Consider the following 26,676-nt stretch of genomic DNA (forward strand, 5'->3'; position numbering starts at 1 on the left):
TGAAGTGGAACAACATTTATTGGATATTTCAAACTTTTTTAACAAATCAAAAACTGAAAAATTGGGCGTGCAAAATTATTCAGCCCCCTTAAGTTAATACTTTGTAGCGCCACCTTTTGCTGCGATTACAGCTGTAAGTCGCTTGGGGTATGTCTCTATCAGTTTTGCACATCGAGAGACTGAAATTTTTTCCCATTCCTCCTTGCAAAACAGCTCGAGCTCAGTGAGGTTGGATGGAGAGCATTTGTGAACAGCAGTTTTCAGTTCTTTCCACAGATTCTCGATTGGATTCAGGTCTGGACTTTGACTTGGCCATTCTAACACCTGGATATGTTTATTTTTTAACCATTCCATTGTAGATTTTGCTTTATGTTTTGGATCATTGTCTTGTTGGAAGACAAATCTCCGTCCCAGTCTCAGGTCTTTTGCAGACTCCATCAGGTTTTCTTCCAGAATGGTCCTGTATTTGGCTCCATCCATCTTCCCATCAATTTTAACCATCTTCCCTGTCCATGCTGAAGAAAATCAGGCCCAAACCATGATGCTGCCACCACCATGTTTGACAGTGGGGATGGTGTGTTCAGCTGTGTTGCTTTTACGCCAAACATAACGTTTTGCATTGTTGCCAAAAAGTTCAATTTTGGTTTCATCTGACCAGAGCACCTTCTTCCACATGTTTGGTGTGTCTCCCAGGTGGCTTGTGGCAAACTTTACCCGACACTTTTTATGGATATCTTTAAGAAATGGCTTTCTTCTTGCCACTCTTCCATAAAGGCCAGATTTGTGCAATATACGACTGATTGTTGTCCTATGGACAGAGTCTCCCACCTCAGCTGTAGATCTCTGCAGTTCATCCAGAGTGATCATGGGCCTCTTGGCTGCATCTCTGATCAGTCTTCTCCTTGTATGAGCTGAAAGTTTAGAGGGACGGCCAGGTCTTGGTAGATTTGCAGTGGTCTGATACTCCTTCCATTTCAATATTATCGCTTGCACAGTGCTCCTTGGGATGTTTAAAGCTTGGGAAATCTTTTTGTATCTAAATCCGGCTTTAAACTTCTTCACAACAGTATCTCGGACCTGCCTGGTGTGTTCCTTGTTCTTCATGATGCTCTCTGCGCTTTTAACGGACCTCTGAGACTATCACAGTGCAGGTGCATTTATACAGAGACTTGATTACACACAGGTGGATTGTATTTATCATCATTAGTCATTTAGGTCAACATTGGATCATTCAGAGATCCTCACTGAACTTCTGGAGAGAGTTTGCTGCACTGAAAGTAAAGGGGCTGAATAATTTTGCACGCCCAATTTTTCAGTTTTTGATTTGTTAAAAAAGTTTTAAATATCCAATAAATGTTGTTCCACTTCATGATTGTGTCCCACTTGTTGTTGATTCTTCACAAAAAAATACAGTTTTATATCTTTATGTTTGAAGCCTGAAATGTGGCAAAAGGTCGCAAAGTTCAAGGGGGCCGAATACTTTCGCAAGGCACTGTACATAAACACAACCCACCTCATACATGATTACTACAACTACATAAACATGATTACTACAACTACATAAACATGATTACTACAACTACATAAACATGATTACTACAACTACATAAACATGATTACTACAACTACATAAACATGATTACTTCAAATGTCATCATGGTTTGATTGGCAAGGATTACAGAGGAAACCAATCTGTATCCATTCAAAACGTGGATTACAAAAAGTTGCAAGCTCTTCCGACATCCCCTAAGACTTAGGTCATTTTGAAGCATCCTTAAACGTATCATTAAAAAGTTTGATCGGGGGTTGTAAGTATTCAAGTAAATATCCTTGGGAAAGTGATGATGATCAATGTGGAATGTAAAAATACATTTTTAAGTACAAAAAGTACAATCAACCTCCATTTGCAGGAGAAAAGTGAAAGTTGAAAAAATTGCACTTAGCTAAATCTCAGCAGAACACTTGCATAAATATGCTGCATAGTCAGCCAGAATAAGAAAACACCTGTCGTCCTTCCAAGCTACTACTTTCCATCACCCTTAATCAATACATTTTCCCTAATTCTCCTTCATATTTAACAATCACCAGCTGTTTCTCTTGGCAGTATTCTCAGAATGTTTTGAGTCTTTTATACGCTTGGCCTGCCTGAGGAACTGGTCTGCTTTCCTCAGCTTCTCCATGGCTCTGGCTAGCAGCTCCTCCGGCGACCTGTCCTCCAGGCTATTGCCCCCCGCTAGGGCCGAGTTCTGCCCAACCTCGGTGCTCCCTTTGGGGACGACGCTCCCCAGGAGCTCCTCTGTATTTTCCAGCTTCAGGGCCACTTCATTTTCAAGATCTGTTAAGTTTTGAGGACCCACGGTGGCCTTTGTCACGGCCACGTCTGTGATTGGCTGTTTAATGTTTTCACCCAATGAGGCCTCAGAGAGGAGATCCCCCAAAGAGGTGGACATGAGCTTGGCTAAGGGTTTGAAGGGGATGGGGGGACAATGGGAGGCCTGACTGACCCTCACCTGGAGGAAGGTGGAGTGTAGGCCAGAGTGATTGTCCTGGGGGGTCTGGGTCGTAGAAGGGCAGTCCTCCACAGTGCTGGGTCCCAAGCTGCCGGGGGTTTCCGTGTCTCCGTCTTGACTCTCATCCATCAGCGCGTCCAGGCCAGCTTGGCTGCCCATTAGGGCAGCGGTGGAGGCTGCCAAAGTGTCCCTGCTCTCTGACCAATCTTCATCGACATCGATGTCCGAGTGTTGGCCGCTGTCGACTGACTTTTCCTCTTCACGCTCACTCTTCTTTTCCGGGGAGAGGTGGCAGGACACGGGGCTGGAGCAGGAGCTGTCTGGCTCAGGGTCACTCAGAGAGAGAACTACGACTGGGAACTCAGACATAGTCTCAACGACCACAGGAACTTTCAGGTCCTCTGTTTCTTCAGTCGGACTGGTTGTGGTCACCACGGCTGGTGTTGGTGAAGTGATAGAGTTGAGTTTCTCTCTTGGTGTGGTGGTGATGATGATGTTCTTGGTTTTGTCTGTCGCTTGGCTCTTAGGCTCACTTAGGTGGACGTCTTGAGCCACCACCACTGCTTTGGGAGGAGGGAGGACGACAGGCTTCTTCTTTGTGGGAGGTCCGGGAGGGCCAGGGCTCTTTTTGATTGGCTCCGGTGTCTGAACTGACGGCGTTACTGTGAGTTGGGAAGACTTCATTGTCTGAGGTTCTTCATTGGGGGATATATCCACTCCACCACTAGGGGCAGACTCTTGTTCTTGAGCCATGGGCTTGGCAACTTTCTGCGTCTCTTCTTCTATGGTGGTGGTGGTGGTGACCTCTGGGTGGTCAGTCACAGAGGTTTCAACTTTGACCTCTAGTGGGGTCATGGGTGTTGTAAGCTGAGAGGAAGGAGACTCCTCCTCATCCTCAGCCCCCTCAAGGATACTGCTTTGTTGAACGTCAGATACAATTGTTTCAGAACCCTCTTCCTCCTTCTCCTCTACTTCATCCTCTTCACCTTTCTTCCTCATCCCACTAGCCTCCTCTGTACTCTCCTGCACGGCTGTCTGAGTGGGCTTCTTGTCTTTGGATGGTGGGGTGGGCGGCCTATGTTCCTGGCTGGATTGGGAGGCCTCGGCCAGGTTGTCTGTGGAGCCGCCGATTGGTTTGCCGGGAGGGGTGGGCGGTGGTGCTGACTCGAAGCCCTGCTCTGGGCTGCCCTCAGGGCTGGTGTTCCTGGGGGGTTGGTCTCCGGCTGGAGCAGTGGGCTTGGCCTCTTTGGAGGGTGGCATGGGCGTCTTCAGGACCTTGGAATCAAATCAAATGTTATTTACTTAACATCTTTCATATGGTTGTTACAACACATTGTAAAATACATGGAAAGAAGAGGGTAAAACAACAAATGATAAGCACCTTTTTCTCAGGGCTGGTCTCCCCAGGTGGTTGGTCCTCGGCAGACACTGTGGGCTTGGCCTCTTTGGAGGGCGGCATAGGAGGCTTCAGGACCTGGACAAATGAATTACAATGTTTGTGTGTGCGTGTGCGTGTGCGTGTGTTCACCACAGACGTGTGTGTGGATGCGTTTGTACATGCGTACCACAGGAGGTTGGTGGCACCTTAATTGGGGAGGACGGGCTCTGGAGTGGAATGAGTGGAATAGTATCAAATATAGCCATTATTATGAGCCGTCCTCCCCTCAGCAGCCTCCACTGATACGCATGTGCATGTGAAACAGAAACTATAATGTTTTAAAAATGCAACCTTTTTCTCTGGGCTTCTGTCAGTGCTAGTCTCATCAGGGAGTTGGTCCCCTGCAGAAGCAGCAGCCGTCTCGGCCTCTTTGGAGGGCGGCATGGGGGGCTTCAGGACCTTCTGGGGACTGGGCTCCGTTTCAGATGGCAGACCTTCGTCAGGGCTCTGGGTGGTCTGACACTCCTCTGGGGCCTCGCTGGGTTTGGACGTGGGGGGCATGGGGGGCTTCACAGACTTTTTGGGAGTCTCAGTGGTGTCTGTGGTGATCTGGTGTGTCCCGTTGGGGATGCTGGCATCCACCACGTCCAGGTCATGCCGGAGAATGCCGTCTGATGAGACGTTGGCAACCTGGAAGATGAGGGGAGGGGTTTAACAGCCATCTTATTCCAATGAATTCTATAAACACATAGTACAACATGATGCATTTAGCAGCATCACACACTAGCACTAAGCACTATGTTGCAGATAACACACACACACACACACACACACACACACACACACACAGACACACACACACCTCTTTCATGTGTATCCTGGTCGGTGGTCTTCTGTTACGGTTTCCTTTCGGCCTTGTGCGTGTTGCGTGCTCCAACTGACTGGTCTCATCTACCTTCACCTGGGACAAAACAAAAAGGAATGGTTTGATATTGGAGCACTGGAACACAAATGTCGAACACCACTGGTTTCTAGGGGTTCCAAACATGTCTTGTTCCTGGGATTGTAATAAAGATAGTGCTTATACTAACCTGGTCCTAGATCATGTTTGGAATGACCATAGGAGTTGGCAAGACAACACAAACCGATCTGGGACCAGGCTATGCGTATACCACACTGGTTACGAAACATGCTTTTCAGCATTAAGGAAAACACTTCACCTCGTCAAATATCTTATTCTTTGCTCTGTTGATGCCGTCACTAAAGGCCTTAATCCAAGCCTCCTTCTCCTCCAGGTTCTGAGCCTGGAACTTGACATCATGGACCTGGGAACCAGGAGAACACAGAGCTTAGAACATTAGAACAAAGGCACAGAACCTGGAGAGCTGTCAATCATTCCTTAATTACTATTAAACCTAGAATGAAAAGAAAACACTGTCACTAACCAAGGTGCTGTAATCAAACAGCAAACGCCAAAGAATGTATATTAATTGTGCCATTTAGTTCTCCGCCTAAACAACTTGGATTCCACCACTGACGTAATAATTAGAAACAGTGAATTATGAATACATTGCTGAGTGCCAACCTTAGAATAGCGCTGGATATAACTACATAATCCAATACTACACAATTCCTATCAAACATTTTCAACAGAGAATTCTTGCTGTCAAATAAATGTCAAAACCAGGAAAGAGGAAAAAAACAGATCGACAAAACCACTGTTCAAAACTAGGGCCAGAGTGGAGAATAGAATTTAGATTAAGGATCATAAAGGTCTGAATCTACAAAACCACTGTTCAAAACTAGGGCCAGGAAGGAGAATAGAATTTAGATTAAGGATCAGAAAGGTCTGAATCTACAAAACCACTGTACAAAACTAGGGCCAGAATGGAGAATAGAATTTAGATTAAGGATCAGAAAGGTCTGAATCTACAAAACCACTGTTCAAAACTAGGGCCAGAGTGGAGAATAGAATTTAGATTAAGGATCATAAAGGTCTGAATCTACAAAACCACTGTACAAAACTAGGGCCAGAGTGGAGAATAGAATTTAGATTAAGGATCAGAAAGGTCTGAATCTACAAAACCACTGTTCAAAACTAGGGCCAGAATGGAGAATAGAATTTAGATTAAGGATCATAAAGGTCTGAATCTACAAAACCACTGTTCAAAACTAGGGCCAGAATGGAGAATAGAATTTAGATTAAGGATCATAAAGGTCTGAATCTACAAAACCACTGTTCAAAACTAGGGCCAGGAAGGAGAATAGAATTTAGATTAAGGATCAGAAAGGTCTGAATCTACAAAACCACTGTTCAAAACTAGGGCCAGAGTGGAGAATAGAATTTAGATTAAGGATCATAAAGGTCTGAATCTACAAAACCACTGTACAAAACTAGGGCCAGAGTGGAGAATAGAATTTAGATTAAGGATCATAAAGGTCTGAATCTACAAAACCACTGTACAAAACTAGGGCCAGAATGGAGAATAGAATTTAGATTAAGGATCATAAAGGTCTGAATCTACAAAACCACTGTTCAAAACTAGGGCCAGGAAGGAGAATAGAATTTAGATTAAGGATCAGAAAGGTCTGAATCTACAAAACCACTGTTCAAAACTAGGGCCAGAGTGGAGAATAGAATTTAGATTAAGGATCAGAAAGGTCTGAATCTACAAAACCACTGTACAAAACAGTCCCACAGTGGAGTTAAGAAACTAGGGTCAGTATGGAGAATAGAATTGAGATTACGTACCAGAAAGGGCTGAATCTAATAAACCACTGTACAAAACTGTGGAGTTAAGAAACTAGGGCCAGGGTGGAGAATAGAATTGAGATTACGTACCAGAAAGGGCTGAATCTAAGAAACCACTGTACAAAACTGCGGAGTTAAGAAACTAGGGCCAGGGTGGAGAATAGAATAGAAAATAATCAAATATGTAAGAATAGGACAGAAAGGACATACATTCTATTCTATTCAGAGCACTGAGTACAACAGATTAGAGCGAGAAACTAAAAGCTCTGCCTCGGTGGCAGTTCTGGGACATGCACTGGCTGAACTAGTCTGAAGACCATCTTTGTTCCTTTTGACATACCTTCTACTGAGGCCAAGCCAGAGAGCTAAACAGGGTTACCAGGGAGGGAGTGCAGGGGCATCCAAGTAGCTCTTAACATCCTGGTCAAACCCTCTCTGTCCATTCACACTGAACGACAACAGCGCCAACTCAAAACTACAATACTGTATCTTTAGAAGCTAAACTACAAATAGCTTTTAAAGCGCCATAAAACAGCTGTGTAAATGCAATGCATCACAGAACATGCAAATATCCACAGCTTTGAGCAGAAATTATGACAAATGTTTTACATAGACGTTTCTTTGTTAGTGTTTGTGGACTTTGGAGTCTGTATTACAGGGGTGTCTGTTGTGAATGTTAAATAGGTTTCTACTTTCTACGGGCCAAAAGCTGACTGTTGTTCCATCCAGACCTGGGTTCAACTACTATTTGAAATATTTAAAATAATTTGAGCCGTTTGAGTCGGCCTGGTGCAGAGTGCCAGGTGGGAAGGGTTTGCTCTTCACTATTGGTTCCATGGCAACAGGCAATGGAACCAAGCACATATAAAATATTTGAAAGTATTTCAAATAGAATTTGAACCCAGGTCTGGTTCCATCCGCTCAGCATTGAGCTCTCTGCTGTTTCAGGTGACCCGGTGACCAGACAGAGACCGAAATAAAAGTTGGCAAACCAAATGCGTGGAAAGCCCTTTGGTTTGTCTTGAGAGTGCTAGGGCCAGCACAACCAACTGCTTACTTCACACAATTCTCCCTGATAAAAACCTCCTCCCTAAAGAAACCAAAACCAAACAGGAAACTAGAGTGCACAAAAACAATAAGTAGGTTGCATCCTGGAATATGTTGATTTAAGAAATACACAAATACTAAAGTGTCTCCCGGGACAGTGTGGGTGTGTGTATGTATGTGTGTGTGTGTGTGTATGTATGTGTGTGTGTGTGTGTGTGTGTGTGTGTGTGTGTGTGTGTGTGTGTGTGTGTGTGTGTGTGTGTGTGTGTATGTGTGTGTGTGTGTGTGTGTGTGTGTGTGTGTGTGTGTGTGTGTGTGTGTGTGTGTGTGTGTGTGTGTGTGTGTGGTGGGGGGGGGGGGGGCGGTGGCAGTGGGACAAATATTTCGCACCATAACAACAAATGCGTCGAACCACAGCAAGCATTATTAACGCGTCTCCTTAGTTTCATTATCTTCAGGGTTCCCCACTGACTAAATCTTCCAGCGACATAATGAAAGTTCACAGATGTTTACTTTTGTTCCTCTTTGTTTGTTTTTGTAAAAACTTTATTTATACAGCCTATTGTTCAAGTGGTGTGCTTGGTGTTCATGAAGGAGGTGTGGCATCCGGTGTCTTGCTAGGGCCCAGTATATGTAAGACCCGTGTAGTGATGCTTAACAACGTCTATCTAGCCTCCAAAACCAACCCCAGCAGAATTACATGTAGACATTCTCTATTGTCTGGTGCAGTGTGGGACTTTCTCTATTTTATCAAGTTTATTATGTTTGTTTGCACCCTGCTGACATTTTTGAGTGCATGTCAGATATATTCATACTACATACAGACCAACATAGCCTCCTGACTCTAGGAAGTGTGTCAAAACCCAGTTTAAATCCCAGTACCAGAGTCAGAACCACAGAGAACCTGACGTGTTCAGTGTTTAATGGGAGTGTATGTTGAGGGCTGCTGCATTAAAATAAAGCTGTGGGCTAAGCAGTCTGACTCACACTCCTCTCCTGCCTGGTCACTGTATTTAGGACAGGGGAAAAAGTGACACACACACACACACACACACACACACACAGACCCCCCTTCCTCTGACATCTGCTCAAGTTGTGGCGTTGGCCAGTCTCCTCATTTGTTAGTAATACATTCTATTTCACCACTTTGGAATCTTCCACATTTCTTGAGACTTTTTCCACTGTCCTTGATCTGGGCCAAGGGGACCTCAGCTCCACCTGCACACATTCATACAGTCCTAAATGCTTTCAATATGAAATAGGCCCTCCTGTATCAGTCCATCCATTCCCTCTTGTATCAGTCCATCCATTCCCTCCTGTATCAGTCCATCCATTCCCTCCTGCATCAGTCCATCCATTCCCTCCTGCATCAGTCCATCCATTCCCTCCTGCATCAGTCCATCCATTCCCTCTTGTATCAGTCCATCCATTCCATCCTGTATCAGTCCATCCATTCCCTCCTGTATCAGTCCATCCATTCCCTCCTGTATCAGTCCATCCATTCCCTCCTGTATCAGTCCATCCATTCCCTCCTGCATCAGTCCATCCATTCCCTCTTGTATCAGTCCATCCATTCCCTCCTGTATCAGTCCATCCATTCCCTCCTGTATCAGTCCATCCATTCCCTTACCATCTGAAATCTCCAACTTCTCAAATTCAGGGGTTATGATGAAGAGTGACCCAGAACTGTGTGTGTGTGTGTGCATGTGTGTTAATGTGTGTGTGTATCTCATAATCACAGTCAGTAACACATAGGAGGGACTGGGGCTTTAACCTATAGGAGGGACTGGGGCTTTAACTTATAGGAGGGACTGGGGCTTTAACCCATAGGAGGGACAGGAGCTTTACCCCGATAGCTGGGACTGGGACTTTAACCCAGAGGAGGGACTGGGGCTTTAACCCATAGGAGGGACTGGGGCTTTAAAGTATAGGAAGGACTGGGGCTTTAACCCATAGGAGGGACTGGGGCTTTAAAGTATAGGAAGGACTGGGGCTTTAACCCATTGGAGGGACTGGGGCTTTAACCCATAGGAGGGACTGGGGCTTTAACTTATAGGAGGGACAGGAGCTTTACCCCGATAGCTGGGACTGGGGCTTTAACCCATAGGAGGGACTGGGGCTTTAACCCAGAGGAGGGACTGGGGCTTTAACCCAGAGGAGGGACTGGGGCTTTAACCCATAGGAGGGACTGGGGCTTTAACCCATAACAGATGCTGGATCTGATCCATTTCCTCTGGTGATGAAGAGTTGAGGCCTACATACCAACCAGGTCTGGTTTAGCAATACACCCCTGTCATCGCTCATGGATTTCGACTGTAGTAAGCACAAGGTTGGGGTCAATTCCATTTCAATTTAGTCTCATTACTTTTGTATTGTGGACAATTGGAATGAAGTAGGATTTTCCGTTTACTTCCTGAATTTAAATGGAATTGACCTGAACCCTGCTGTTTAGCATGTTTGCCTTGAAACCAGGCAGGCAGGCAGACAGACAGACAGACAGAGACAGACAGACAGACAGACAGACAGACAGACAGACAGACAGACAGACAGACAGACAGACAGACAGACAGACAGACAGACAGACAGACAGACAGACAGACAGACTCTTCAAAGACAACCTCTTCTATGGCCGGCCTGTTAGCATACTGCATCCACCTCTGTGAAGCCTCAAGGCCTTGAAAGCCCATAATTACACTCTCTGGCCGCGTTGATAATCACTGAGCAGTGGTGCCACACTGCAGTCTCAGAGAGAGAAAGACCAAACCTGCTGACTTCAAGGGTAAGAGCTTGTCACCTTTCCAAGCGAGAAAATTGTTTTTAAAGTTTTTAAACTTTAACATTTCAGAATCTACAGTTTAGTGTCTAAAGTTTAGTTGAGTGAATGAGCACAAAGCTTTATACACACTGAAGACAAGCTGGAGACTAACTAAGATATTGAATGAAGGGTCTTAGTTATATGATACTTTAGTCCAGACCAGTTTGTCAGTTTCTTTCATACCATGGAGCAGCAAGCTTTGGACCAACTCTGACCTGGAACACCTACTGATTTTTTTCTATTTCACCTCCACTCCCACTTTTCAGAGGTCAACTTGACCTCTTGAATTAAAACAATCACTTGAGAATTGACTAAATCTCTGTGAGCTGACTATCTGACTGACCGGTCAGCATTCTTCCATGGGCCAGCGCCGGTCTACAGATTGGAGGTTGAGAAACACGTTGCCAGGACGACTGACAGTCCAACTCATTTCCCAGATCGCTCTCCTTTGTGTCCGTTAAGAAATAGCTCAAGACAAGCCTTGCTGATGATGACATCACTATGTGACAGCATCTGTCTTCTGAGTTTCAACCATAGAATGTGAGTCAGTAGAACAGACATTTCCATTCAAATTGACATTTGGAATGTTTGAATAATTGATGCATTGCACATGTATGAGGAGCTTTGTCCGTTTGATCAATTTCTCATTCTATGGTTTTCTCATCACAGGCCAACATTACATATGGCTGTTTCATTTACAGTAATGCTCCTGACATAAATGAACCTCTGGGAGTAGACCTGGGTTTTAGCTGTGCTTGATTGAGCTTTCCTGGTACAATGGAAACAATGGACCATTCCCAAAAGTGCAATCCCCGCTCATCTGGCAATCCTGGGTTTCAAATATCATTTGTTTTCTTTCAAAAACGTTAAGAGTTTGATCGAAAACCAGCCTTGGTTTTCGATCAAACTCTTAACGTTTTTGAAAGAAAACAAATAATATTTGAAACCCAGGTTTGTCAAGCAAACAGACAGACCTTTTGATTCAGAGATTCAGAGACATGTCTCTCTGCTCGCTTACAAGGTTGTGAAATAGTGCTCACCTTATTCCCTGATTTGGCCGCTCGTATCAACACCAGTCTATTCTTCTTCGTGAAGGCGCTCCTCAACTCGTGACACTTATCGTAGTTTTCCAGGTCCACTTTCTCCAAGTAGGTCGCAAGGTCCTGCACCAAACAGGCAGAACGTTGTTTACTCTAAAGGGCAAATTGCACCTTTAATTAACTGACGTTCTATTCCAGAAGAACGTGTGTGTGTTTAATGTTTATAAATCTGCCAGGTGGAAATTGAAGGACTACTGAGTGTTTATGGAAATAGTTATTAAAAGTGAAAGAGAACAGTACATCATCTGACAGACATGCATACAATGCATTGATACAGGATATCATCTGACAGACATGCATAAAATGCATTGATACAGGATATCATCTGACAGACATGCATAAAATGCATTGATATAGGATATCATCTGACAGACATGCATAAAATGCATTGATACAGGATATCATCTGACAGACATGCATAAAATGCATTGATACAGGCTATAATCTGACAGACATGCATAAAATGCATTGATACAGGCTATAATCTGACAGACATGCATAAAATGCATTGATACAGGATATAATCTGACAGACATGCATAAAATGCATTGATACAGGCTATAATCTGACAGACATGCATAAAATGCATTGATACAGGCTATAATCTGACAGACATGCATAAAATGCATTGATACAGGATATCATCTGACAGACATGCAATAAAATGCATTGATACAGGATATCATAATGAATGTAGTAACATCACAACATTCATTTCAGCAAATGTAGCTTTATGTTTAATATTATTATTATTTTCACTTGTGTCCTGCAGAGTTGGGGTCAATTCTATTCCAATTCCAATACTATTTTTCTAATTGCCTTTCAATAATTATTCTAGGACTGTCTGGGAGTGTTCTGAGTGAGTAGGGGAAAACTGAAAAATTGCTGTTATTGGCAGTGAGGTTTGGAACTCTCCTTCTTATTGGTCTATTAACTCATTTACCACCTGGTGATGTCACCAGGCAGGCCAAGACTCCATCCCAACTAAACAGGCTGATATTTCAGGCGGTCTTTTCAAACAGTCATTATCATAATTTCACAGTATTATTCCAACCTCATAGTGTGTAAATATATCTTAAACACAGGGACATCTGCACTGGGCCTTTAATAGTTTATAGAAATGTAGCGTACCTCATTCTCGTACACCACAAGCTCCGTCCTCTCCACCTGGATGTAGCGGTCCTTATAGCTGGCCAGGAATCTGCCTGAGGCCTTTTTCACCCAACCGGCCTTCCATGTGGACATGGTCTCTTTGGACCTGGCGGGGTCCTCGTTGGGCCTGGTGGGGTCCTCTTTCACTTCCTGGGAGGACAACAGCGGAAGGAAATCAGAGTCGCACACAGCAAACTTACACTCGAGGCTATGTCTCAATACTCTTTCCTCCTTCCCTTCATCATCACTTACAGGTGAGTGAGAGGGCAAAGTGTGTTTCCATTATGTAGGCTATGGTTATAGTATTTCCTGTATGGTATGGTCTGTTCATAATATCAGTGGTTGTTTAGGAAAAGAGACACGGAGGGAGAGCTAGTCATAAGGATTGGAACGTGGCCTAATTAAACCTAAAATGTGTCTAGTAAGTATTAGAGCATGTTTCTCTTCATACTCTTGCTACATTTCTTGTGCTGTGTCTGGCTCAAAACGAAGTGACTTTGTATGAGTTTTGTAAACGCCTGAAACCTGACTTCTCAATAGGCCCCGCTGTGGCACTGCAGAGAGCTGTGACACTCAGTAAGTCCAAGGGCACTGCAAGCTGTAGGAGAACTGACACTATAGTGGTTAATGATGACACTTGAGGCATGTGCAGCTAAGTTAACACCGACAACTCTTATTTAGTAACAGTTAATTACATTTTTACACTCCCGCTACCTCTTCCTCCTCTGCTGCTCTGTTTCTCACCTCAGAAAAACACTTATTTCTAGGCAGTTCGCTCTTTTCTCTCTCTGCTCTCAGGTGTTTTTTCTTAGTATCACATTTCAGCTTAGTATCAGTTTCCTATTCTGTACACTGAGGTCACGTAAGGAGGCCATCTTTTGTCTTTCTGTCTACATTGAGTGGAGCATGTGTACTACATCAAATGACATTACTTGATTTGGGTAAAGATACACTTAAATTAAAAAACAGCACCATACAAATCAACATGCAGAAAGTAGGTATAAAGTATTGTAAAAGTAGTAAACTTCTTCCAAGCAGCTGAAAGAAAAACATCCCCATAATAAAATATGATTTATTTACATCTCAAAACATTTGAAGTTAGGAACTGAAATACAAAAGTGAAATGATCAAATCACAAGGGGTTCTTTGAGTTGTGTTATTCGGAAAAGACTTCCCAGGGTCCAGTTTCCCAAAAGCATGTTACGTAGAGGTTGACCGATTAATCGGAATGGCCGATTAATTAAGGCCGATTTCAAGTTTTCATAACAATCGGAAATTGGTATGTTTGGACACCGACTTGGCTGATTATTATTTTATTTTTTTACACCTTTATGTAACTAGGCAAGACAGTTAAGAACACATTCTTATTTTCAATGACGGCCTAGGAACATTGGGTTAACTGGCTTGTTCAGGGGTAGAACAACATATTTTTACCTTGTCAGCTCTGGGATTCAATCTTGCAACCTTACGGTTAACTAGTCCAACGCTCTAACCACCTGACTTACATTGCACTCCACGAGGAGCCTGCCTGTTACGCGAATGCAGTAAGAAGCCAAGGTAAGTTGCTAGCTAGCATTAAACTTATCTTATAAAAAACAATTAGTCAATCAATCATAATCACTAGTTAACTACACATGGTTAATGATATTACTAGTTTATCTAGCGTGTCCTGCATTGCATATTAATTGATGCGGTGCGCATTCGCGAAAAAGAACTGTCGTTGCTCCAACGTGTACCTAACCATAAACATCAATGCCTTTCTTAAAATCAATACACAGAAGTATATATTTTTAAACCTGCATATTTAGCGTAAAGAAATCCAGGATAGCAGGCAATATTAAGCAGGTGAAATTGTGTCACTTCTCTTGCGTTCATTGCACACAGAGTCAGGGTATATGCAACCGTTTGGGCCGCCTGGCTTGTTGCAAACTAATTTGCCAGAATTTTACGGAATTATGACATAACATTGAAGGTTGTGCAATGTAACAGCAATATGTAGACTTAGGGATGACACCCGTTATATAAAATACGGAACGGTTCCGTATTTCACTGAAAGAATAAACGTTTGGTTTTCGAGATGATAGTTTCCGGACTCGACCATATTAATGACCTAAGGCTCGTATTTCTGTGTGTTATTATGTTATAATTAAGGCAGACTCTATTTTCTGTATACATCAATGATGTTGCTCTTGCTGCTGGTGATTCTCTGATCCACCTCTACGCAGACGAAACCATTCTATATACTTCTGGCCCCTCCTTGGACACTGTGTTAACTAACCTCCAGACGAGCTTCAATGCCATACAACTCTCCTTCCGTGGCCTCCAACTGCTCTTAAACACAAATAAAACTAAATGCATGCTATTCAAACGATCACTGCCCGCAACTGCCCGCCCGTCCAGCATCACTACTCTGGACGACTCTGACTTAGAATATGTGGACAACTACAAATACCTTTGTGTCTGGTTAGACTGTAAACTCTCCTTCCAGACTCACATTAAGCATCTCCAATCCAAAATTAAATCTAGAATTGGCTTCCTATATCGCAACAAAGCATCCTTCACTCATGCTGCCAAACATACCCTCGTAAAACTGACCATCCTACCGATCCTCGACTTCGGTGATGTCATCTATAAAATAGCCCCCAACACTCTACTCAACAAACTGGATGCAGTCTATCACAGTGCCATCCGTTTTGTCACCAAAGCCCTATACACTACCCACCATTGCGACCTGTACACTCTCGTTGGTTGGCCCTCGCATCATACTCGTCGCCAAATCCACTGGCTACAGGTTATCTACAAGTCTCTGCTAGGTAAAGCCCCGCCTTATCTCAGCTCACTGGTCACCATAGCAGCACCAACTCGTAGCACGCGCTCCAGCAGATATATCTCACTGGTCACCCCCAAAGCCAATTCCTCCTTTGGCCGCCTTTCCTTCCAGTTCTCTGCTGCCAATGACTGGAACGAATTGCAAAAATCTCTGAAGCTGGAGACTCACATCTCCCTCACTAGCTTTAAGCACCAGCTGTCAGAGCAGCTTACAGATCACTGCACCTGTACATAGCCCATCTGTAAACAGCCCATCGATCTACCTACCTCATCCCCATACTGGTATTTATTTATTTATTTTGCTCCTTTGCACCCCAGTATCTCTACCTGCACATTCATCTTCTGCCAATCTACCATTCCAGTGTTTAATTGCTATATTGTAATCACTTCGCCACCATGGCCTATTTATTTCCTTAACTTACCTCATTTGCACTCACTGTATATAGACTTTTTGTTTTCTTTTGTTCTACTGTATCATTGACTGTATGTTTTGTTTATTCCATGTGTAACTCGGTGTTGTATGTGTCGAATTGCTATGCTTTATCTTGGCCAGGTCGCAGTTGCAAATGAGAACTTGTTCTCAACTAGCCTACCTGGTTAAATAAAGGTGAAATAAAAATAAAATAAAAAAAGTCTATGATTTGATAGAGGAGTCTGACTGAGCGGTGGTAGGCACCAGCAGGCTCGTAAGCATTCATTCAGACAGCACTTTCGTGCGTTTTGCCAGCAGCTCTTCGCAATGCTTCAAGCATTGTGCTGTTTATGACTTCAAGCCTATCAACTCCCGAGATTAGGCTGGTGTAACCGATGTCAAATGGCTAGCTAGTTTGAAACGCGCTAATACCGTTTCAAACGTCACTCGCTCTGAGACTTGGAGTAGTTGTTCCCCTTGCTCTGCAAAGGCCGCGGCTTTTGTGGAGTGATGGGTAATGCTGCTTCGAGGGTGGCTGTTCTCGTTGTGTTCCTGGTTCGAGCCCAGGGAGGAGCGAGGAGAGGGACAGAAGCTATACTGTTACACTGGCAATACTAAAGTGCCTATAAGAACATCCAATAGTCAAAGGTATATGAAATACAAATGGTAAAGAGAGAAATAGTCCTATAATTCCTATAATAACTACAACCTAAAACTTCTTACCTGGGAATATTTAAGACTCATGTTAAAAGGAACCACCAGCTTTCATATGTTCTCATGTTCTGAGCAAGGAACTTAAACTTTAGCTTTCTTACATGGCACATATTGCACTTTCTTTTCCAAAACGTTGTTTTTGCATTATTTAAACCAAATTGAACATGTTTCATTATTTATTTGAGGCTAAATTGGTTTTATTGATGTATTCAATTAAGTTAAAATAAGTGTTCATTCAGTATTGTTGTAATTGTCATTATTACAAATAAATGTAAAAAATCTGCCGATTAATCGGTATCGGCTTTTTTTGGTCCTCCAATAATCGGTATAGGTATCGGCGTTGAAAAATCATAGTCGGTCGACCTCTAATCTTAAGGCTAAGTTCATCGTTAGAACCTTCGTAGGAGAATCATTAAATCTTCGAGCTGATCCCAAAACCATCGTTATTAATGTTGTACTTGAAAAAAACGCTCGCAATCTAATGCCTGCCTCAGAGCAGCTAAGATGCCTTTTTCCCTCCTGTTGTCACTTTATACACAGAAGATCCCTGCTAAACATAGAATCACATGGTTTATCCGCCTCTCTATGACCGCTGATAACTTCAGAACAAAGTTGACTACAAATACAAAGTTGCCAATATATAAATATGTGGTTTTCGATGATGAGTTTATAGGATAGCTAGCAACTTGTAAAAAATTACTCATTCGTATAAGTCAGTAGTATTTTAATAGTATGTAAAACTTATGTTTATGACGGTTGCCGTTTTAGTTAATTCAATGATAATTATTAGGTGGAAGTCGCTAGCTACAGTATAGTAGCTTTTAGCTAGCTAGCTAACTAGCTGCTCTGTAAGATAGCTTGACTTGCTAGAAAATTATGGAAACAAGTTGAGGAAAAGGTAACTAAACATGTTTTATTATCAACTGAAACAATATGTTTCTCCTGTATTGAATGAAAAGATCATATTTTGCAATCTCCCAAAATAAATGTGATCTCTGCCGAGAGACTAGGCTCTCCTCCATCTTGTCTTGCATTGGTTGTGAAACCCTATGCTCTCCGTCCAGTAGCAGAAAGAGCTTGCATGAAGCGCAATGAAATACGTCACAATGTAAATGGGGCATCAGTATCGACAAATGCCTCAACAACGCACTTAGCAAACGTTCTCTCTGATTGGTGTTTTGGGAAACGTATGTTACATCTTCAGCCAATGTAGGAAATATTCAATGTTAAAACACTTGTAAGCCTAAGTTCCATCACTATCGGGAAACTGGACAGATCTGAAGCAGAATGCCAGGGTTCTGTTCATAAGGGCACACAACAAAAATGTTGTAAAATGTTTTGCTAGGTATTCCATCCGTTTCATTCTGTTTTCTTCCATTTCTTGCTTAATGAACACCCCCCTGTTGTTATATGGAGCTGTCCATACGTGGAGATACCAGTCCAGACCAGGGTATTGAGACCTGAGAAAGCTGACTACTGAGTAGCTGTAGCACAATGCCTTTCTATCACAATGCTTTTCTATGCTACTCAGTTACTACAAAACATAGTATGAAACTTCCAGCACTGAATAAGACTGGATTGCGTTTGTAATATTAACCAATGAAGAAACAACAACGTAAAACTAAAGCTCACAGCACTATCTACCTCAAACTCCTTTAGGAGACACTGCACAGCAAATTGACTGGTCCTCATTTATTACAGAATAAAACACAAACAACTGCAGGTGCCTGTCTAAAACTCCCAGGCACTCCGAATCTATTGGAGGAAATTCCACAGGATGTCTTTTTAAAGGGTCATCGAGCTGTTTTTCCACTTTCACTGCGACAGCACTGGGAAGAGTGGCTCCGCTTTGCACACAGAGGAAAGGTACAGCTGTGAGGAGAGGAAAGGCCTAGAGAGAGAGGGGGAGTGACACAGAGAGGTTAAAGGAGTTAGAAAGAGATGAAGGGAGAAGGTTAGAGGTGATAGAGGAATGAAAGAGGAAGAGAGAGAGAAAGAGGAATGGAAATACAGAGAAGTGGAGAGAGAGGGAGAGAGAAAGAGAGAAGGAAAGAGAGAGAAAAAGAGAGACAGATAAAAGGCAGTCATTGGTCTTCCACAGTGCATTGTCCACAAAACAGAGACATGAGAGAGAGGGGACATGGCATGCATCGCTGTCTCTAAGTGAAAGAGGAAAGCACTGATTGGCCTTTGTCTCTCTGACACACACACACACACACACACACACACACACACTGAAGGCCAGGCCAGTGGAAAGTGGAACACATCCCAGTGTACTGTACAATGCCTGACAGTACAGCTCACCCCTGCCAATAATGCTGGGTGTGGTGCTGGATACATCTACACTGTTAGAAAAAGGGTTCCAAAATTATTCTTCAGCTGTCCTCATAGGAGAACCCTTTTTGCTTCCAGGTCAAACTATTTTGGGTTTCATGTAGAACCTTCTCTGTAAAGGGTTCTATATGGAACTCAAGGGGATTCTTCCTGGAACCAAAAAGGGTTCTTCAAAGGGTTATCCACTGAGGGAAGCCGAAGAACCATTTTAGGTTCTAGATAGCACCTTTTTTTCTCAGAGTGTACATTATAGAAGAGATATTTTGCACTACAGCAGCTGGCTTGACTCTGTGTCTTCCATTATGCAGCTTAACATTGGCTAGCATAGTTAGCTAAAGTGAGGGAATGCTGTTAGGTGCAACATTTTAATGGACTCGCGTCATACAACATTGTGGCATGTGGCAACATTAGCCATGTTGGCTAGTTAACCAAACTCAACATGCTGGTAAAAGTGCAACAGTCTCTGTTTCCTTGATTGTACAGTTATCATTGTGGCAAGTGGCAACATTAGCCATGTTGGCTAGTTATCCCAACTGAGCTTACTGGTTGGAAGCTCACAGAGCTCTGTGGTGTCGGCCATTGTTGCAAGCAACTTTAGCAGTGTTAGCTAGTTAGCCAAGCTGAACATGCCAGAAGGTGTAACAGTTCCAAACATGGATCTGCTTTTAGCTTTACCACATATCGACTCCCACAGGAAGAGATGCTTGGTTAATCAGTGGACATCCCAAAATGACATCTGATAATGACTGTCGTATGCTAGCATGTAATGACGAGTGTAACATTATGAAGTTGAAGTTTACACGGGTTTGTGCCTCTCTGAGGATGTTTGAAATAAGACGAGCAAATACACAATTAATATAAAACTGTATTGGGCCAAGCTTTGTTATTGTGTCATAAATGGATGTCTTCCAAATTCTCATTTCACATGAGAAAACCTAACCCAAAAACCAAGCCGGAGCCAAATCCAAAACCTCCCTTTTCTTATGCCTTTGCAATATCTGATTCACTTTACAACTCTTTCAACAACCATCCCAAATGGGCTGAGGCCGAGCCCTCATTTCAAGGCCTTAAAAAAGGCACACCTTAGCCGACATGTGTTCCTTATAAAGTCTCCATCTGGGATGAATTGAGTTCCATGCTGCCCTGCCCGGCTTGAACTCACCACACGTCCTAATCAACATCATCTGAGTTAACAAGGTCTCCCCTTTCCACTGGTTGACTTAGCTAGCTATTAGGGGAAGTGGGAGAGAGGAGAGAAGACACCTTAGTTTCCTTTGAGAGAGTGGGGAATAGGGGAAGTGGGAGAGAGGAGAGAAGACACCTTAGTTTCCTTTGAGAGAGTGGGGAATAGGGGAAGTGGGAGAGAGGAGAGAAGACACCTTAGTATCCTTTGAGAGAGTGGGGAATAGGGGAAGTGGGAGAGAGGAGAGAAGACACCTTAGTATCCTTTGAGAGAGTGGGGAATAGGGGAAGTGGGAGAGAGGAGAGAAGACACCTTAGTATCCTTTGAGAGAGTGGGGAATAGGGGAAGTGGGAGAGAGGAGAGAAGACACCTTAGTATCCTTTGAGAGAGTGGGGAATAGGGGAAGTGGGAGAGGTGTACTTTAACTATATGCACATCATAACAAGACTGTATATAGACATAATATGACACTTGACATTGTATTTATTCGCTTGGAACCTTCGTGAGTGTAATTTTTTATGTTAATTTTATTTGTATTGTTTATTTCACTTTTGTTTATCTATTTCACTTGCTTTGGCAATGTAAAAATATGTTTCCAGTCAATAAAAAAATGTCAATAAAACCCCAGTCAATAAAACCCCTTAAATTGAATTGAGAGAGCGGGGTAGAGGTGAGAGAGGGAGGGAGAGGTGAGAGAGGGAGGGAGAGGTGAGAGAGGGGGGAATAGGAGAGACGTAGAGCTCTCAAAGATACTAACAAACAAGAGGAAGTCCCAAAGAAATACTCTATTGCACACACACACACACACACACACACACACACACACACACACACACACACACACACACACACACACACACACACACATATCAACAGCACCATCAGAGTTTCAGAGGGAACTCAGTCACACACACTTACTCACACACAACCATTGTGCAGCACAAGTCCAAATGCCGGGAAACGACGGTCAGAAATTGACTATTGTGCAGCACAAGGCTGAGCGGTGGTCAAAGAGGGTTAATTGTTTTCCTCACATAATGTGCAAGTCTGTTTCCTCAGACTGTGGTCCAGCAGGCTGACACACACCATGGCCATGCTTCCAGCAACAGCAGAACGTGACTGACAATTACAGAAGAAGTGTCGAAGAAGTGTTGGTGTCAGTGATACTGAGCCAAAAGAACCTCCCCACTGGGCACAGACGTCAGTTCAACGTCTAAGTTTGATTTACATTAGGTTGAGAAATGCCCTTACGTTGATGACTTTTTGCAAATCCAATCAGTTCATTCAACGTCATCACATTGACTTTTTTTGGTTGAAATGAGGTGGAAACAACATTGATTGAACAGTTTTTGCCCAATGGGTAGGTAGTGTTTATTGTATGTGTGTGTGTGTGTGTGTGTGTGTGTGAGAGAGAGAGAGGGGGGGGGGACAGAAAGAAAGATAAAGTGAGGGGTTGAGAAAAACAGACAGAGAAAGAGTCAGAGATAGAAAGATAGAGTGAAGTGAGAGGATGAGGGGAGGGGAGAGGGGAGAGAGGGGAGGGGTCAGTGACAGAGTGCTAAAACAGCTGGTTGTGTATAACAGGCAGCTAGCCAGGCAGTGGCCTTCACTGAGCCGCCAGACACTGTCCAGCCACACCGGTGTATATAAACCCGGCCCACGAGGAATGGCCTGTCAACCTATTGCTGTGACTCAGAGGACTAGAATGAAGTTGCCCATAGACACTGATCTGAGGACAGTTTTGAGTTTTAAACCCTAATGATTAAGGTGAAATGTGTGGGTAGGGTAAGCTGATCCTAGATCTGCTATAGGAAATGTCTACCAAGAGAGACTGCACAGACACACAGCTGAAGCCTTTCCGCCAGTCCTACCTAGTAGGGTCTTTCATTTACCAATTAAGATCACATTAGTATAGCTACATATAGGGCATTCAGTGTGGTTAGTCCAGCTGTTCATATAGTTATACTGATGTGAAAACATAGTGATGGCTGACTTGATTTCCTCTCAGGGCTAGTTTCCAGGCCTAGTCCAGGACTAACAGGTCAGATTCCATTAAACTGGCCCTTGGTCTTTACAATAAACCTTTGGAAACAAACCATGTATAGCTTGAAAATATGGTTAACACTATAAGTCATTCTTATGGACTGTTAGTCTTGGAATTCATAGTCCATCTGAATATGAGAGTGGTTCCATTTCTCCGGTCTCATCCCTCAGTTTACCAAACCAAGTGGCAGGGTCAGGCTGGTCAAATGACAGGTTGTACCTTTAACACTTCTGGGGGTGTTGGGTCAATATTTCATGTTTATGAACGTGCCCTGATTTGTTATGGGACTGCCAGGCACCCCTGTAGTATAAACCTTGACTGCATGGTGGTCCTTATCTCACCCCTGCACTCTGGTTATTAATGTAAGACTACACTAACACTACACTAACACTACACTACTGTAATAGGATAGTGCTGCTAAGGGCTAAACCTCTGTGTGCAAGGGGTTTTCTGAGGTCATTAAGAACATTTTCTTTTAAAATCAATTGCTCCACGTCAATTGTGACACAGTTGTTTAAATCAATGTTTATGTAGCTGAGAGAAGCTCCTAGAAGTACCATACCTTGCTGGGCATAGTACTTTTTTTGACCATGAATTTACATTCCATTCTACTTCATCTCCCGTGACTCAGCATCTAGACTGAGAGAATCTGCCAGGACTGACTGGGATGTGGGAGATAACAGCAGCATTAGTGACTCAGCATCTAGACTGAGAGAATCTGCCAGGACTGACTGGGATGTGGGAGATAACAGCAGCATTAGTTCCGTTTTAAGGGTTTTGTCACTGGTTATTTGGACGTATCAGGATTGGGTGAAGGCGGTGCATAAACCGCGTCATCTTGAGAGCTTCGTGCCTGTGCCCACATGGGGTGGAGGGGGGGGGGGGGGGGGGGGGGCTTTGGCTGAGAGTTTCTTGTTGCAAGGTGGAGACTTCGTTTCTGCCAGAACTCACAATTTGTAGGAACACAGAAGTTAACCATGCAGCTGACTTCTGGGTTAACAGAGATTATAGGCTACTATGACAAGAGTTTCACTGCATCACGCGCATGTGTGTGTGTGTGTGTGTATGTGTGTTTGCACCAGCGTATGTATATGTGTGTGTGTGTGTGTACACGTGTGTGTGTGTGTGTGTGTGTGTGTGTGTGTGTGCGTGTGCGTGTGCGTTTGCACCAGCGTGTGTATATGTGTGTGTGCAAAAAGTTGCAAAGTAGCCAATTTTGATTGATTTACTGTTTTACTGCTCTGTTCGACTTCCTCATTCTAGTAGCAGCTTCCGGAAACTCGCCTCAATGTCATCTACGGCTTGCAACTTTGAGCTGCTATATGAGTTGTTGCACATACAGTAGGCCTGTTTATCCCATAAAGACATGTTTAAAACACACAGGTCACTGCTTGTCAGTTCAGGCCTACTCTTTTTAACGTCAGTACATTCAAACAAAAGAAGGGAAAATAGGCCTCCAGATGAAGTTTTAGAAGCAGTACATCTTCTTCTGTTCTAACTAGCCTATTTAGGATGTAGGATCATTCAGGATAGGACGAGAGCCTTACATATCAGGTGACTCAGTAGTTCTTTCAGTCTGACCCAAGCTGCATTGCATCCCCAGACAACACTGCGGTGTCAGGCCTACTGACCATGGTTGTAGGTATGGTGACTTTGTTCACATTCAATAACTGATTTGAGATCAGCTCTCCATAACACATAACATATCAGGGTTGGGTTACATGTTATCGGTTTGAAAAGAACTGTAACTGTAATCAGATACTTTACCAGTAAAACTATTGTAATACGATTACAGATAGTTTTGAAAAACTAGATGATTACATCTTGGATTAAATTCAGAAAGGATGTTTGTTTTCTCAATGACATTCAAATGCATTGCAATGCATCAAAGCATTGAAAAAAAGCGCAAGTTTAAATTTGTTCCACCAGAGCAAGTCTGACCACAAGTTCAGAGACCACTATGATGACACACCAAATGCGTTTGATGGATCATTTTTGTCTTCTTCCAATGCCTCTCAGATTATGTTACTGAATTTGGTTAATCCAAAAATTATGTTACTGATTATAATTTTGGACAGGTAACTAGTACTGTTTTTTTATATTTATTTTTGATTGAACCTTTATTTAACTAGGCAAGTCAGTTAAGAACAAATTCTTATTTACAATGATGACCTACAACCGCGAAACCCGGATGATACTGGGCCAATTGTGTACCACCCTACTGTAACCGATTACATTTAGAAAGTAACCTACCTAACCCTGTAGGCTAAAATGTATCCACATAGCTACAATGTAGTTATTACAATGTAAAAATACAGTTATTAACCCCTCCTCCTCCTCCCCTAACATCTCCATGGCTACAGGGGCAGCAGCCAGCAACGGAGGGGTGAGAGAAACCACTGTAAATGCCCCAGTAGCAGTAGTAAGCTACCGTTGAAAGCAGCAGGTTGTCAGGTGCGTGGCTTTATCAGCTCCTGGCACCTGAGTTTGAACTGTGAAAAGTACGATGCGTTGTTGGAGCCTATTGACGCATAGCATATCAGTTTGATGAAACACAAATTATTATTTTCTTCGCCGATACTTCAACAGGCTATATGTAGTGTGTAGTGTCCATCCAATAAACTGCGGATTGTTTTATATCTAGGCTACATTGCTCGTTTAACTCTTTTTTTTCTGACCTTGAATGATGATGAGTTTGAGACTACTTTCCTACCCCTCCGTGAGTGTTTAGATTGACCTATGTCGCCACTGAGAAAATGTAAGAATCTTTACTAAGGTTAAACTTTCATTAGACCTGTAGCCTTTATTTAATTTAAAACCAACCATAGCCGACCGAGATTCCACCAATGCCGCCCATCAGAACAATGCAATAGACTGAATACTCACGTCTTCCATGATAAAAACGAATATCCGTTATACTATGTGTGGAGGAATAACACTCGAAGGCGGCCGTTATTCTTGACAAAAAGTCAGTATTTCACTTCTTTTAGACAGCAACCAACTATTATCCAACATGACTCGAATATGAGGAAGAAAATAAGGAACTGTAAAAGTTTGGACGCGGAACGGTCTTGTCTTTTTCTTTCCTCTTTCGACGCGTTCGACTCAGCTACGAAACAAGTTTGAAGAAAAAGTTTGGTTTCCGGTAAGTCCCTGAATGCCTCAGCGCGTCGATAGACAGGGTATGTCAATCGAACTGAATCCCTTAGGCGCAGTGAAGGCCGTAACAAATTGATGTAGGCTAGCCATTTTCTCAAGTGTTCACGCAGTGCAAATGTGAGTGAGCGCCTTTAAACTTCGCACTGTCTCTGTCACCAACACAGTAACCTATTGTATAACTGTGAGAAGTAAGCTTGTCCTTTGACACAATGAATGACGCCATAAAACCATCGTCCTGAACTCATGATAAAAACACAGCACTGCAAGACCAATAAAACAGATTGTATAACGCATTCCTATACAGGCGGAATAAAACACATGGAACTGTATCCTTTTTGTCATCCTCATTTGTTTGTTTTTATGAATATCAAACTACACCCACTATCCTACTGTGTTTGTCCTTAATGAAAACAATTGCACATGTCAACATTTCTGAATAGGCCTAGCCTACACTGAATCAGATGTGGTCATCACTGTAATAAAACAACAGGTTGTATGTAATAAAATGACACGTTGTTTGACGAATTACTTGACATTATGCCCTTTAACGTTCCCTGTCACGCTAACGTTTTCATTCAACCTAGAGCTGTACCACTGTGGGTTGGATAAACAGTGGATTAATTATAAACTCCAAACTTGTCTCTTCTTACTTCCTGATAGGTGTGGTGGCTGTTATTGGTTAGAGGGGATGTATTGTCTGTCACAACACTGAGCTATAAAAAACGGAGCTCCCCTGGGCGGGGCTGCAGTTTACTCTAAATGAACAGTTCTCTTGCATAATTCATTTCTCAATGCTTATAGCTTAAAATAAATACATGTATTTCATGTGAAGCTGTGTGTGTGTCATACATATTGTGTGTGTGTATGTGTGTGTGTATGTGAGTGGGGGGTATGTGTGTGTGTGTATGTGAGTGGGGGGTATGTGTGCGTGTATGTGAGTGGGGGGTATGTGTGTGTGTGTATGTGAGTGGGGGGTATGTGTGTGTGTATGTGAGTGGGGGTATGTGTGTGTGTGTATGTGAGTGGGGGGTATGTGTGTGTGTATGTGAGTGGGGGTATGTGTGTGTGTATGTGAGTGGGGGGTATGTGTGTGTATGTGAGTGGGGGGTATGTGTGTGTGTGTATGTGAGTGGGAGGTATGTGTGTGTGTGTATGTGAGTGGGGGGTATGTGTGTGTGTATGTGAGTGGGGGTATGTGTGTGTGTGTATGTGAGTGGGGGGTATGTGTGTGTGTATGTGAGTGGGGG

The 26,676-nt window shown here is 43.1% G+C and overlaps 1 protein-coding gene across 2 annotated transcripts; it reads right to left on the reverse strand.

Annotated features, from left to right (window-relative positions):
• Nucleotides 1–25,775, reverse strand: LOC110526693 (uncharacterized). Of its 2 annotated transcripts, none has more exons than XM_036964574.2 (8): nucleotides 25,157–25,775; nucleotides 12,734–12,904; nucleotides 11,543–11,665; nucleotides 5,109–5,213; nucleotides 4,751–4,849; nucleotides 4,240–4,578; nucleotides 3,892–3,984; nucleotides 1–3,785 (listed from the first exon to the last, which is right to left on the reverse strand). In XM_036964574.2, exons 1-8 carry the CDS (start codon nucleotides 25,163–25,165, stop codon nucleotides 2,082–2,084), a joined length of 2,643 nt encoding a protein of 880 aa, XP_036820469.2. In that variant the 5' UTR covers nucleotides 25,166–25,775; the 3' UTR covers nucleotides 1–2,081. The 2 variants fall into 2 exon arrangements, with proteins under 2 accessions (XP_036820469.2, XP_036820468.2); XM_036964573.2 differs by having other exon boundaries at nucleotides 11,543–11,695; nucleotides 25,157–25,606.
• Between the last annotated feature and the right edge of the window lie 901 nt (nucleotides 25,776–26,676).

Source organism: Oncorhynchus mykiss, chromosome 26 (genome assembly GCF_057628025.1).
Source record: "Oncorhynchus mykiss isolate SJ-2025 chromosome 26, ASM5762802v1, whole genome shotgun sequence".
In the NCBI taxonomy this organism is placed as follows: Eukaryota; Metazoa; Chordata; class Actinopteri; order Salmoniformes; family Salmonidae; genus Oncorhynchus; species Oncorhynchus mykiss.

Excerpts from the sequence above, each read along its gene's own strand:
- LOC110526693 (XM_036964573.2), bottom strand. Across the intron at positions 4,850-5,108 it reads AGAATAAGATATTTGACGAG|GTGAAGGTAGATGAGACCAG; the intron begins GTGAAGTGTTTT and ends GTTTTGTCCCAG. Across the intron at positions 4,579-4,750 it reads CCAGGATACACATGAAAGAG|GTTGCCAACGTCTCATCAGA; the intron begins GTGTGTGTGTGT and ends CTCATCTTCCAG.